This window comes from Durio zibethinus, chromosome 4, assembly GCF_047325235.1.
Source record: "Durio zibethinus cultivar Kanyao isolate XHJ-2024 chromosome 4, ASM4732523v1, whole genome shotgun sequence".
Classification (NCBI taxonomy): Eukaryota; Viridiplantae; Streptophyta; class Magnoliopsida; order Malvales; family Malvaceae; genus Durio; species Durio zibethinus.
This window is the reverse complement of record NC_143165.1, coordinates 14,740,056-14,755,053: the sequence shown is the minus strand read 5'-3', so window position 1 is coordinate 14,755,053 and position 14,998 is coordinate 14,740,056. Positions and strand designations below refer to the sequence as shown.

The window sequence follows — 14,998 nt, the reverse complement described above, 5'->3', positions numbered from 1 at the left end:
GGGTTCTAGATCACTGTTCAACCAATTGACTCGTGCACCGACCTGTGATCCAACCTGACCTATTCGCAAGTTTTTTTCTATTTTTATTTTATTTTATTTTATGATTTGATTTGATTTTTATATTTATTTTATATCTTGACTTTTATTTTATTTTCATTTTTACTGATTTTATTATTTATTTATTTTCATTAAGTAATTTATTATTTGTTAAATATTTTGCAAAAATAAAAAAAATTTCTATTTATTTTGAAAAAATAAAAAAATAAATCTTTTCAAATAAATTCATGAATCCTACTAAACTATTAGAGAATTTTTATTGATTTAAATTTTATGGAATCCACCAAACTATTAGAAAATTTCATAAATAAATTAAAAAAATGATTTTTGTCCTACCAAACTATTGGAGGATTTGCTTTTTAAATTAAGTCATATCAAACTATTAGGAGACTTAATGAATTTTCTAAACAAAAAATAAAAATATATTTTATAAATATTTTTCAAATAAAATCTCACCAAACTATTGGAAGATCTACCTTAAAGCAAGTCCTACCAAACTATTGAGAGATTTTACTAATTTTTTTAAATAAAATATAGTAATAAATCTGACGATAGAGCCTATTTAGGGTGAGATTCATGAATACTCTTGAAGTGAAAGAATTATTTTAAATTGTTACCAAACTATTGAGGTAATTTTATGACTAATTTTTTATATTAAACATTTTGATAAATTATAAACATGTTCAAGGCTTGGATAATCTAAAATCAAACTGGTACCATCATTTGGATAGGCATTGTAAGGGTACTATAACTTTCCTCACACATAACTACATTATTGAACCTAAGATCTAGTTTCATGGATCAGAATATGTTTTTTAAAGATACCTAAGTCAATCTTAGGACTCTTATTTAAATGGGACAAATTCGATCAGGGGGGCAATCGCACCTAAATAGAAAAAGATTGGTGGTAACTCCTCTAATCGATGTCTAGTAGTAGGTCCATGGATCTATACGCTATGATAGTTTGGTGACTTTGCTGGGGAATCAAGAGTCAAGCTAGTAAATGATTTCTAAGCCTTGCCTAATAAATTTGGGATTATTTTTTTTCTTTCTATTTTCTTCTTTTCATTGCTTATATTTGTTTAGTTATTCATTTATTTATTGTATATATCTGTCATTCATTTGCATGTGCATAATATAAAGCTCTCCACCCAAGTTTTACCCTTAGGATAGAGTGAAGTACCAATGCCCTCGTGAGATTTCATGTCTCCGCATGGACCTGTGAAACACTCTCACTCAAATTGAATCATTTCCACTTATAACCTATGATAGGTAAGGATCGGGGTGCCTTACTAAACTATAATAGACAATAATGTAAGGAACAATTTGGAAACCTTTTAGGAGTAATCTAAACCACATATAGTTAACTCTAAGAGCCTAACCATAGGTAGAGCCATGTCCTTCCATCCTTTATAGTAACCCAAGATTTAGGGTCATACTATTAATTTATTTGCTCTTTAGTGTTTATTCTGATGACTAACTAGTTTTCTTATCATTTTTTATTTTTTTTCTTTTTGTGCATATTCATAAACATACATGTAGATTGTATATTGTTCTTGTCCTAAAAGTATTTTCAACAAAAGCTCCTATGGAACCCACAGAACGTTAGATTTGTTCTTCATCTATGCTTTTTAAATGTGATTCACTCACAGATGTGAAGTTAGAATTAGAAAAGAAGCAACAGAAAGAAAGAGATTGTTTACCACTTAGTTATATCTTTATATGGCTAAAAAAAGTCCGTTGGCTCCTCAAACAGAATGATTTGAAAAGGCTATTAGATATATGAGATAGCATGGATCCTTAGAGGTAGCAGACCTTTTGTTAGAAGTTTGGGCATATTACATATCTCTTGTCAGTGAAGGTTGATAACTCACTCATTAAGGCGATGATACAGTTTTGATAGCATAATTAAAGCTTGGAAAAAGCCTAAAAGAGTGAGCCTTGGGCCATTCTTGATAAAGCCACTTAGGGATATCTAATTTGAAGAACCAAAAAAAGCCAAGAGGTTGCATTTATGTTTAAAGACCGTTGCCAGTCAGTGAACTGAGAGTCAGACGATGTGCATCTAGAGTTAAAATTTGTAAGAAAGAAGTATCAAACGGAGAAAGAAAAACTAAAACAAGAAATTATGAGGCATAAAAAAAAAGGAACAGTGGAAAGACAAAGCAAAAAAGAAATGCAATAAGACTCAAAAGGTTGTTAGGGAATAAGATGATACCCTTAAGAAACTTATGAGGCTATAACAAGAGCACAAAAGATTGTGCATATAGGTGTGGGCTAAAGAAATAAACAACATAGATCTAGCTTATGAAAATAAAAAGCTAAAAAGAGAATGCTCTCAAATGAAAGATGATTATGTTGAAACTCAACATGGAAATGAAATGCGTAGAAAGTACATCCGGACCCTGAAGCAAAAGTTGAATGAACAAAAAAAGCACATCATAACACTTATAGAAAAACATAAAGAATTATCTTATCAGGTGTGGTTTGACAAGAGAGAAGGGTTAGGAAGATAAAGATACATAAAGCATCTCACAGCCCAGATAGGTAAGGCAATGATCAAGGCAAGCAAAATGGTGAAAGAGGCCATGACATTGATAGCTTCGATCATGCTAGCAGGAGAGCATAGATAATGGCTGCTAAGCTTCATTGAGGAAGCTAAAGATCAATACGAGCAAGTCAGGCACTTTTATAGATAGAAAGTACTAGATTTGATTTAAAACAGGCCTTTGTGGAATAAATGAAAGTTCACTTTTGTTGAAATCATCAAAGGGGAAAATATTTTTCTTTTGTTTTTTTCATGCATTGCATCATATTCATTCATTATCATATCATCACCACTAATTTTAAATTATGGTACTAAGGTGCAAGAATAGTTCAACATTTGTACAACACTCAGGCTAGAACTAAAAAAATGAAGTAGGATAATGCAAACCATTTTGAAATGTTAAAAAAGGTCTAGGAAATAATTGAAAGGAAATTAAGCAAGATTCTAAAAGCTCTAGAAAAGATAAATAGAAGGAAAGTAGTAGAGGACGATAGCTTACATAAAGTTATCAAATCATTGTATCTTTCAAGTTTGGGTCCACATTAGACTCAAACCACTCTAAGCTTTTAGCCACAATAGACCACATTCCCAAACTATAATTATCCGAGAATGCTTTATGCACCCAATCAAGGGAATGTCTAAAGTTATAATAATACTCTCTTTACTGAAAAGACAGTTGAGCCTATCCAAATCTTTAGTCTAGATGAGACAAAAGAGAAAGAGAAGTTATAGACAGTTATAACTTTGAAAGACTCTAAGACTGATCAAGCCATGAGCATGATTGAGGAAAGACTACGGGTTATGGAAGGCATCAATTTTTATGGATACGTGGATGCCGTAAGGCTCTGTTTGGTACCAAATATGGTGATTTCACCTAAGTTCAAAAGTGTCAAAATTTAAGAAATATAACGATACAAAATGTCTTATTACACACGTCACAATGTACTATCGTAAGATGACAGCAATGTTAGCAATGAAAAGTTGCTTATGTATGTTTTCTAAGACAGTTTAACCAAGTCTACTGTAAGTTGTATGTTCAATTGGACAAGACTCATATAAAGTCATAAAAGGATCTAACTAGATCTTTTATCAATCAGTATTGCCATATCATTGATATGGCTCTTGACCACATTTTTTTGTAAAGAATAGAAAAGAAAGCATCTGAATCCTTCAAGTAATATGCCCAAAGGTGGTGAGATGTCATTGTTCAGGTACAACCTCCTTTAACAAAAAAAAAATGACAATGTTGTTTGTAAACACTTTAAAGTTGCTGTACTATGAGAAAATGATAGGAAACACGATTAAAAATTTTGTTGATATAGTGATTTTGGGAGAGATCATCGAAAATGCCATAAAAAATGGCAAGCTTGAGGGAGGTGAATCCTTTGCTACTAGAAAGATGCCAAAGAAAAAAAAAAAAGCTCAAGTTATGAGTTTTAAAGGGCAGTAATTCAGACACTACATCCTATCCGACATATCACCACACTATAAATCATGCTTCTATTTCACCTTATCAACTAACTACACAACCTTTTTATCCAACCACACCAAGATCTCTTGTTCACTTAATCGACATAACATGTGGTGTTTGAGAATCATAAACTTGGAAAAAACTAACATTTGATCCTATTCCTATAAGCTATACTGAGCTATACTAAGAGCTCTATAATGACTACCTAATTGCCCTCATTCTAGCTAAATAGCTTGAACCTTTTTATCCAAAATGGTATGACTCTATCACCCATTATGACTACCATTATGGAGTGGTCAACCATTCTACTGAGAATTGTAACTTTTTGAAGCATAGGGTGTAGACACCCCACATAGGGTACAAAACTTAATTAAAGAAGAGCTGATAAGTTTTAATACCAGTAGGAACTTGGCACCTAATGTCAATGAAAATCCACTACCCAACCATGTAGTCAATGCCTTGAATAAAGACAAAAGGCTTATAAAAAGAAAAGTGAAAGAGATCAGTATGTTATTTAGACAACTGTATAATGCTTTATATGAGGCCAGATTAATATAACTAGTAGCCCTATTTACCTATCATGGGAGATGTGTCTCAAATAAAACATACAAGTATTATGGTGGTGCTCTGGGACATTTCATTGAGACATGCTGGCAGTTTTATGATAAGGTACATAAATTAATGAATTCCTACTAGATAGAGTTATATGAGGAGTTAGAGGCCTTGAAAAATGTCGAAGTGATCATGATAGACAAATGGGTACCAAAACCCATCACCATCCGCTATAATGAGAAATCAAAATCAGTTGGGAATAAGCTTGTTCCCATACAAAGATGAAAATGCTGTAACATAGAAATATGATTGTGAGGTAATAGTTCAAAGGCAAAAGGAAGCTATGCTAAAATTTGAAGCTGTCAATATAATAGGCGTAGGAGGCATGACCAGAAGTGGAAGGTATTATACTCTTGAGACCTTAAAGAAAGCAATAAGAGGTAACAAAATAAACCAAACCATAAGTGATTCCAAAAAAAGACATCCCAAAGTTTGTGCCGAAAAAGAAAGTCTATGAGTTTTTAAAGTTGGTAAAGCATAGTGAATATTTTGTGGTGGAGTAATTGAACAAGATGCTAGCCAAAATCTTTTTGTTGTCACTTTTTCTAAACTCAAAACCGCATCGTAATGCCTTATTAAAAGTATTGAATCAAGCTTATGTAGCACACAAGGTGTCCATAGAGTACGTGAATCACTTGGCAGGGAACTTAGTGGTATCACATCATATCTCTTTCAATGATGATGAGATTTTGCTTGAAGGTAAAGGTAGCACCAGGGCTTTGCATATCATCATTAAATTTAAAAGCCATATAATAGCTAAAGTTCTTATTGATAATGAATCAGCTATCAATGTCATGCCCATGTCTACCCTAATTAGACTACCATTTGATGGGTTTTACATCCAAAACAGTCATATGGTGGTTTGAGCATTTGATGAGACCAGACATAAAGTCTTATGAGACATTAAGTTACCTATGCAAATTGGACCATGTGTTTTTAACATAAAATTTTAGGTCATGGATATCTTTCCATCTTATAATTACTTATTGGGAAGACTATGGATTCACATGGCAGGCACTGTTCCTTAATCATTACATGAAAGATCAAATTTAATGTAGAAGATCAATTAGTGATTGTAGCTGAAGAAGAAAATTTATAAGTAATTGAGCCTATAAACTCCCCATATGTAAAGGTTACGAAAGAGTAATTGGAATGCTTTTATCAATCTTTTTAAACCTGTCAATGTAGTAAGTGAAGGGCTTAAGTTTAGTCAGATTGTGATCAATCAAATGATTAATAAGAAATGGAGTATTGGGTTCAGTTTGTGCAAAAGCTTACACGGGATAAGAGAGCTACCAAGGATCGAAGATAACGGCAAAAGATTAGGTCCAGGTTATGAGGTGGAAGAAATGCAAGACAACTATAGAAGGGCAAAGAATGGACTGATGGTTATCCCCTATCTGAATGAGACATTTATTCCTAGAAGATATATGTATCTAGGATCTAAAAAGGATACCAGATAAGAACCAAGGTATAAAGAAGCTTTCATTGAACTATCCATTCATATGAGAGGTGAGAACAGCTAGAATAAAAAAATGTTGGTTTACCTGTACCAATTAGACTATGAGCTAAAAAATTGAAATGTCATCTAGATACCTATTATTTTTTATTTTTTCTTAATATAATTACAGATCTTAATTGCTTAGACCCAAAAGCATTGGGATGATCTCTTATGTTTGGGCTTTTTATTTTTCACTATTTTTATAATAATAAGAGCATGTATTTTATCTATTTTTTTTTATTGAATCCATTTTCCCATCAAAATATCTTGCTAATATTTCCTATTTCATTTATTTTTAAGTCCCCAAATAAATATAAAAATAATCATGATAATGATCAGGGATTTAATTTTAAAAACTCAATTAATACTGATGAATTTGACACTAAAAAGAATTCAAAAGAATACACTTTACCTTCAGATTTAATGAGATTAATTGAGCAAAAAAATAAATCTATCGAGTCTCATCAGAAAGTTATTGAAATCATCAATCTAGGTGATGCCAAGAATAAAAAAAAATCAAGGTTGGTACCTCACTCCTAGCAATTGATCAATAATGATTAGAATATCTACTTCAAGAATTTATAGATGTGTTTGCTTGGTCCTATCAAGATATGCCTAGGCTCAGTATCGAAAAAACAGAACATAGATCACCCCTAAAGCCTGAATACAAGCTAGTTTAGCAAAAGTTGAGAAGAATGAAATAAAAAATTTTGTTAAAAATTAAAAAAGAGGTAAAGAAACATTTTGATGCCGACTTTTTGTAAGTGGCCAAGTATCCTAAATGGGTGACTAATATAGTACCTATCTCCAAGAAGGATGAGAAAGTATGAATGTATGTAGATTACCACGATTTGAATAAAGCTAATCCTAAAGATAACTTTCCTCTATCTCACATTGATATATTGGTAGACAATATGGCCCACCATGCAGTGTTCTCTTTTATGGATGGATTCTTTGACTACAATCAAATAAAAATGGCCCAAGATGATATGAAAAACCCACATTCATCACTGTGTGGGGAATTTTTTGTTACAAGGTCATGCCTTTTAAAGTGCAAAATACTGGAGCAACTTACCAAAGGGCTATGGTAACACTTTTTCATGATATAATGCATAAGGAGATTGAGGTATATGTGAATTATATAATTACAAAATCTTAAAGAGAAAAAAGCTATGTAGCTAACCTCAAAATTTTATTTTAAAGGTTAAAGAAGTTTCAGCTCAAACTGAATCGATCCAATGCACATTCATAGCCAAGTCAGGGAACTACTGGGATTTATAGTCAGTGAAAGAGAGATAGAAGTTGACCTGGATAAAATTTGAGTCATTCAAAACTTATCCCCTTCAAACACACCAAAAGAGGTTTAAGGTTTCTTAGGTGGATTGAATTACATTTCTCGATTCATCTCACAACTTACTCTCAAACGTGATCCTATCTTTAAGCTCCTCCAAAAGAATAACCTTGGTGAATGAAATGAGAAATGTCAAAAAGCTTATGAAAAGGTTAAACAATACTTATCAAACCTTTCAATTTTAGTACAACTGGTTTTAGAAAGGCCATTGATTCTATACATAGTGGTGTATGAGAAATCAATAGGATGTATGCTGGGATAATAAGATGAATCTAGCAAGAAAGAAAGAGCTATGTACTACTTAAGTAAGAAGTTTACAAGGTATAAATCCAAATATTCATCACTAGAAAAGATGTATTATGCTTTGGTTTAGACAGCTAAAAGGCTTAAGTAGTATATGCTTTACCACACGACTTGGCTTATAGCCAAACTAGACTTAATTAAATACATTTTCAAAAAACCATCATTATTAAGAAGAATTATAAAATGGCAAGTGATGCTTTTGGAGTATGACACAGTCTATATGAGCCAAAAGGTAATCAAAAGAAGTGTTTTATCAAATTTCTTACAGATCGAGCCGTTGAAGATTATTAGCCCATAAAACTTGATTTTTCAGATGAAAAATTAATGGCCATCTCAGGGTTAAAAGAGAATAATAATGAGGAAAAAAATGAAGAATGTATTTCGATGGGGCTGCTAATGCCATGGGGTATAAGATTATAACAATTTTAATATCTCCATCAAAACATTACTATCTTGTTACAACAAGATTGAATTTTAATTACACCAATAACATGGCTGAATATGAGGCCTACGTTATTGGACTGCATGCTCCTTTGGATAGAAAAATTGGGGCATTAAAGGTGTTCAGAGATTCAGTCTTAGTTATCTATCAACTAAAGGGTGAATGGAAGATAAGGGACTTAAAACTCATCATTTATCATAAATACATCTTAGAGTTGTGTGAACAATTTGAAATAGTCCAGTTTAAGCACTTGCCTTAGGAAAAAAACCAAATCATAGATGTTTTAGCAACTTCAGCTGCCATAGTGCGAATTGATAATACTACTGAAATTTAACCCATTAAATTAGATGTTAGGGATATACCGATGCATTGTACCAGTCTAGAGAAAAAAAGTTGGAAATCCCTAGTATTATGACTCATACGATATCTAAATGACCAACAATATCTGCACTAAGTGATGAAGAATAATAAGAGAGTCCTGAAGAGATTGACTATGGGATTCTTTTTAGATGGAAAAGTTTTGTATAAGAGAAGTAGAGATCAAGTGTTATTACATTGTGTAGGCATTTTTTAGGCCAAGAAGATCATTAGTGAGGTGTATGATGGCACATGTGGAGCACATGCAAATGGATATATGATGGCAAGATATATTATGAAAGTCGATTATTATTGGTTGACAATAGAGAGATTGCATCGATTATGCTCTCAAATATCATAAATGCCAAATTTATGCCAATAAGATTCATGCTCCACCCACTGCTTATGGCACCACCTTAGCCATTTTCTATGTGGAGAATGGACATCATTGGTCTGATTACCCCAAAGGCATCAAATGGGAATAGATTCATTTTTATGATGATTGATTATTTCACTAAATGGGTCGAAGCTATTTCTTTCACAACTGTAACTTAAGCAGTAGTCTATAAGTTCATCAAGAGAAAAATAATATGTAGATATAAACTCCAAAAAAAAATTATCTTAGACATTGCAAAAATCTTGAATAGTAAGATGATGTAAGAAATATGTGCTCAAGCACCATAATCCAACTCCTTATTGCCCAAAAATGAATAGGGCAGTAGAGGTTGATAATAAAAATGTCAAGAGAATTCTGGAGAAGATGATTGAGACATATAGGAACTGGCAGAAGAAATTACCTTTTACTTTGCTTGCCTACTGAACATCTGTATGTACCTCCATCAAGGCAACTTCATTTTCCTTGATTTATGGAATAGAAGCTGTATTGCTAGTGGAAGTAGAAATCCTATCTCTAGGAGTCCTAAGGGAAGTGGAGTTAGATGAAGTTGAATGGGTTTAAAAGCACTGTGAACAGTTAAATTTCATTAAAGAAAAAAAGATTAGCAGCACTCTGTCATGGCCAATTGTACAAAAAAATGATGTGAGCTCATGATAAAAAGATTTAACCTCGTCAATTTTGAGAAAAAAAATTAGTATTGAAAAGAATTCTCCCAAGTCAATATGATGATAGGGGAAATGGACTCCAAATTAATAAAGACCATATATGGTAAAAAGGGCTTTTTAGGGGGAGCCTTAATTTTGTTAGAGATGGATGGAGATGACCTTTCTAATTTCATAAGTTTTGATGTCGTGAAGAAATATTTTGCTTGAATAAAAAAAAAGAAAAAAGAGCTTAAGTTAAAAACCCAGAAGGGCAACTTGAGCTAAGTGGGGATTATTTAAGTTGAAAACTTACAAAAGTGACTTGGATAAAGAGGATACAATATTACTTGAGAGGCACACCAAAATCAGTAAATTTTGAAGAACTCTGAAGTGATGTGGCATTATATGGTTGAATTTTTGAAAGAATTCCAAGATTTGTTATCATGATTATTTGATTTTATCTTGAGGCATCATTACCCCAAATAGCCATCGTTATGCACCTTTATCTTATTCTTTTGCCATCATTTGTAATTTTTTTTTCTTCAAATAAATGATACACCATTTCACCCTATTTATGTTCTACTTTTAATATTCACTTTTTTTTATGCCTTGCCATGAATAGAAGAAGTACATAATTTGCCTCTCATATTTTGAAATTGAAATAATATTTAATAATTAAGTGATGCCAAGAGAGATTGTGTCTTTAAAAGAATTGAGAGGGACATAAGGTTAAGGATGAAATCCTCATAATAAGATAAAGTCATTGATTTTGAAAACTCTGTTTGGGACAAAGATAAATGCTTATCCTGAGCAATGAAGGATGGTTTGTAATCTCCTTGTGAGAAATATGTAGAATACAGAAGAAAGCTACGGGAATGATTGTACCAAGATTCATGTTTCATTTGCATCATAAATAAGGCATGCGTTTGTATCATTGCATTATAATTCATCACTTGTTTTGATCTCAGCTTCGTCTTGTATCATTGCATTATAATTCATCACTTGTTTTGATCTCAGCTTCGTCTAGATCATTTTTTTAACTTACAGCTCAATCTTGGTCTTTTGGCCTCGACTCGATCTAGGTCAGTTTTTCAGACTTGTGGTTCAATCTCTATCATCCAATTTATACTCCATCCAGATTGTTTTCTAGACTTATGGTTCAATCCCAATCATTTAACCTCAGCTCGATCTAGGTTAGTTTTTTAGACTTGCAATTCAATCTTGATCGTTTGACTTTAACTCGATCCAGGTAAGTTTTCCAGACTTGCAGTTCAATCCTGATTGTTTGACCTCAACTCGATCCAGGTTAATTTTCTACACTTACGATTCAATCCTAGTCATCCAATATTGGCTCTGTCCAAATCATTTTTTTGACTTACGACTAAATCCTGGTCATTTGACCTTAACTCGATGTAGATCAATTTTTCAGACTTGCAGTTCAATCTTGGTCGTTTGATCTTGACTCAGTCTAGTTAGTTTTCCAAACTTGCGATTCAATTCTAGTCGTTTAACCTTGACTCGATCCAAGTTAGTTTTCAGACTTATAGTTTAATCTTGGTCATTTGATCTTGGCTCGGTCTAGATCACTTTTTGACTTGTAGCTTAGTCCCATTCATTCTCACTTAATGATTTGACTCTTATTTTTAGATCAAAACATATTGGATCTCTAGATTTGTGCATCATCCCTATCTAACAGAAATGTGCAAAGAGGGACAATTGCAGACACCCATCTGTGTCCAGTGTTTATCAAATCAATTTTTATTAACTAGTATTATATTATTATTATATTATATTATATTGTTATTTTATTACTATTATATTATATTATATTATATTATATTATTATAATATATGATAATATTATAATATATTGTATTATTATTATTATTATTTTGTTTTTTTTTCTTTTTTTGTTCAATCGGTGACAATAATTTTAAGGAAATTGAAAGTTTGAATAAGCCGATCAAAATCCTATAGTCAAAAAGTTTTTAATGCAGGATCAAGTCAGGATAACTGTTGAAATCAATTGAGATTAAATCAGAGACCTAAGATTACGCTTGGGTAAAACCTAATCCCAGGATTCAAGCCTGGATTGGTTCTATCCAATCCCTAAAATTCCTATTAAGGGAGGCCTATAAATTGGCCACAATTTCATAGAAAACACATAGTTGATTTTGGGTGAGAAAAAGCTTACTATTTAAAATTTCAGAAAAAGTTTTTTAGGAGTTAGGTTTCTTAGATTTTGATTCTAGGAGTTTCTGGGTTCAAGATTTGGTGATTGAAAGGGTGGGATTTTTGGTTTCTATTATGGATTGTTGGGTTTGAGGTTTTAGAATTCTAGGATTAAAGTCGAATTTCTGGGAAAAAACTAAAATATTTGAAAATTTTTAGGTTTTTTTTGGAAAAAGCTGGGTTGAAGGTTTGAATATTTAAAGTTTTCAGTTTAATTTTTAGCAAAATTTGAATTTTTCGGTAGGGTACTGGTGATTTTTTCAAAAATTGACAAATTTTTTTAGTTTCTAATGGTGTTTTTGGGATGATTTTAGATAGAGGTTAGAGAGAATCGGGGTCTAAAGGGAGAACAAACAACTTTTAAGGAGAAAGGTTGGAAGTTGCCTTTTGTACTGCCCTAACGCAACGTCGTTCAAAGGGTCCTAGATCTACACGTAGACTTGTTGACCCACATGTCGACCCACCTCCAATTTGACCCGATTGTAGGTTTTCTTTTTCTTTTTTTTTATTTTTTTCATTTTCATTTTATATTTATTTTATATTTTGATTTTTGTTTTATTTTGATTTTTTATTGATTTTATTATTTATTTATTTTCATTAAGTAATTTATTATTTGTTACATATTTTGCAAAAATAAAAAATTACTGTTTGTTCTGAAAAATAACAAAAAATAAATCTTTTCAAATAAATTTATGAATTTTACCAAATTATTGGAGAATTTTCATGGATTTAAATTTTAGGAAATCTACCAAGCTATTAGGAAATTTCATAAATAAATTAAAAAATGATTTTTATAGTACCAAACTATTAGAAGATTTGCTTTTTAAATTAAGTCCTACCAAATCATTGGGAGACTTAATGAATTTTTTTTAAAAAATAATAAAAATAAATTTTATAAACATTTTTTAATAAAATCTCACCAAATTGTTGGAAGATCTGCCTTAAAGTAAGTTACACCAAACTATTGAAAGAGCTTACTAATTTTTCTAAATAAAATATAGTAATAAATTAGATGACGGAGCCTCTTTAAAGTGAGACATTAGTTTTTATGAATACTCTTAAGATGAGAGAATTAGCTTAAATTGCTACCAAATTATTAGGATAATTTTAAGATTAATTTTCGATATTAAATATTTTGATAAACTAAAACATGTTCAAAGCTTAGAAATCTGAAATCAAACTGGTACCATCCTTTTGGATGGACGTTGTGAGGATGTTATAACCTTTCTCATGCGTAATCACACTCCCAAACCTAAGATATGATTTCATGGATTGGAATCTACTATTTAAAGATACCTAAATCAATCTTGTGACTCTCTTTAAATGTGACAGGTTCGATCAGATAGCCAATTGCACTTAAATAAAAAAATATTGATAATGACTCCTCGAATCTATATCTAGTAATAGATCTATGAATCTATACGTTATGAAAAATGGTCCCACAATTGAGTATTTGATTAATTCTCACATGTATTCTTGAACCTTTTCCACTTAAATAACTGTGGTCCCAAGTCCATGTTTGAAACGTGTTATTTGAAAGTTTGTGGCGTTCATGGATTATGATGTGGTAATGGATGGCCTGTAATCAAAGTTTTGGAATCCTTTCCAACCTCTATAAATTGAAGTAGCAAACCAAGCAACCGGCATAAAAAACAACACATACTGATCAACGTATTAACGATGAAGACCACAACTGTTGTAGTTTTGCTTCTCTTTGCCTTCACAACAAAATCATATTTCTTTGGGGTAGCCAACGCTGCAAATGAGCCTGTGCTTGACACTGATGGTGACGAGCTCCGAGCAGGGGAGAACTATTACGTCGTGTCCGCAATATGGGGTGCTGGTGGTGGGGGGTTAGCTCTTGGCAGGCTTACAGATCAAAAGTGCCCAGAAATTGTTGTTCAAAGACGATCCGACTTGGACAACGGTACTCCAGTAGTGTTTTATAATTTGGACACCAATGATGATATCGTCCGCCTATCTACTGATTTAAACATAGAGTTCGTTCCCATCAGAGACAGATTGTGCCTAACATCAACTGTGTGGAAGATTGACAATTATGACACTTCCACTGGGAAATGGTGGGTGACAACTGATGGAGTTAAAGGGAACCCCGGTCCTCACACTTTGCAAAGTTGGTTTAAAATTGAGAAGGCGGGTAATTTCGGTTACAAATTTAATTTCTGTCCTTCAGTCTGTGCGTCATGCATAACTTTATGCAGCGATATTGGAAGATATGGAGATGATGGACAAATACGTTTGGCTCTCGCTCAGAGTGGATGGCCATTCATGTTTAAGAAAGCAAGTTCCACGATCAAACAAGTTGTTAATGCGAAGAACTAAGTGCTGTAGCTTTTATATGAACTACTGTGCTGCTAAAATAGCACCGCTAGCCGGCTTTTAATGTCCACTAAATAAATGGTTAAGTCTATGCTTGCCAGAAAGTCGGTAAATGTACTGTTATTGTTATATAGTAAATTAGCGTTTGCTTTGTTCGAGGGTGTATGGGCTTACTACTGACTGGGTCGCAGCCCAGTTTTGTGCTCCTTCATCCTTATGAATAAATTTTTTTTCTTTCTAAGCCAAACAAATTTTATTTAGCAACCAGATGGTTGCAAAGCTAGAACTACCTAGCAACACGAACTGAAACAACTTTCAAAAAATAGATCGAATTCATGAACCCAAAATTATCCGAATACCAAAAACTCTATATGATTGAAAAAAACAGAGATAACAAACACAGAAAATCATCCTATCAAATATCTATTGTCCTTGTCCATAAAATACCTCACACTACAGTGATTCAAGTCTTTAATGGCTTTTTTTTTAAAAAAGTTTAGCGGCATTTATAAATGTCACTAAAATATTTACGGCATTTGTCAAAAACGTCATTAAGAGCATCGGCTATGCTTGTGTCAAAAAAAATAATGCGTTTTATAAGAAACACTGCTAATTTAGCGACGTTTGTAAGTACAATCGTCATTAATTTAGTGACGTTTGTATTAGAAAAAAGTTACTATTTAGTGATATTTGTATTAGAAAAATGGCACTCTATTTAGTAGCGTTTGTATAAGAAAAACGCC

General features: G+C 32.3%; 1 protein-coding gene across 1 annotated transcript; it reads left to right on the top strand.

The window, feature by feature from the left end:
- The first annotated feature begins 13,551 nt into the window (after positions 1 to 13,551).
- LOC111287827 (21 kDa seed protein-like) lies at positions 13,552 to 14,506 on the top strand. Its single transcript, XM_022878497.2, has one exon. The coding sequence runs from the start codon at positions 13,596 to 13,598 to the stop codon at positions 14,256 to 14,258; it is 663 nt and encodes a 220-aa protein (XP_022734232.1). The 5' UTR covers positions 13,552 to 13,595; the 3' UTR covers positions 14,259 to 14,506.
- Positions 14,507 to 14,998: the final 492 nt, after the last annotated feature.

Excerpts from the sequence above, each read along its gene's own strand:
- LOC111287827 (XM_022878497.2), top strand. The coding sequence starts at position 13,596 with ATGAAGACCACAACTGTTGTAGTTTTGCTTCTCTTTGCCTTCACAACA.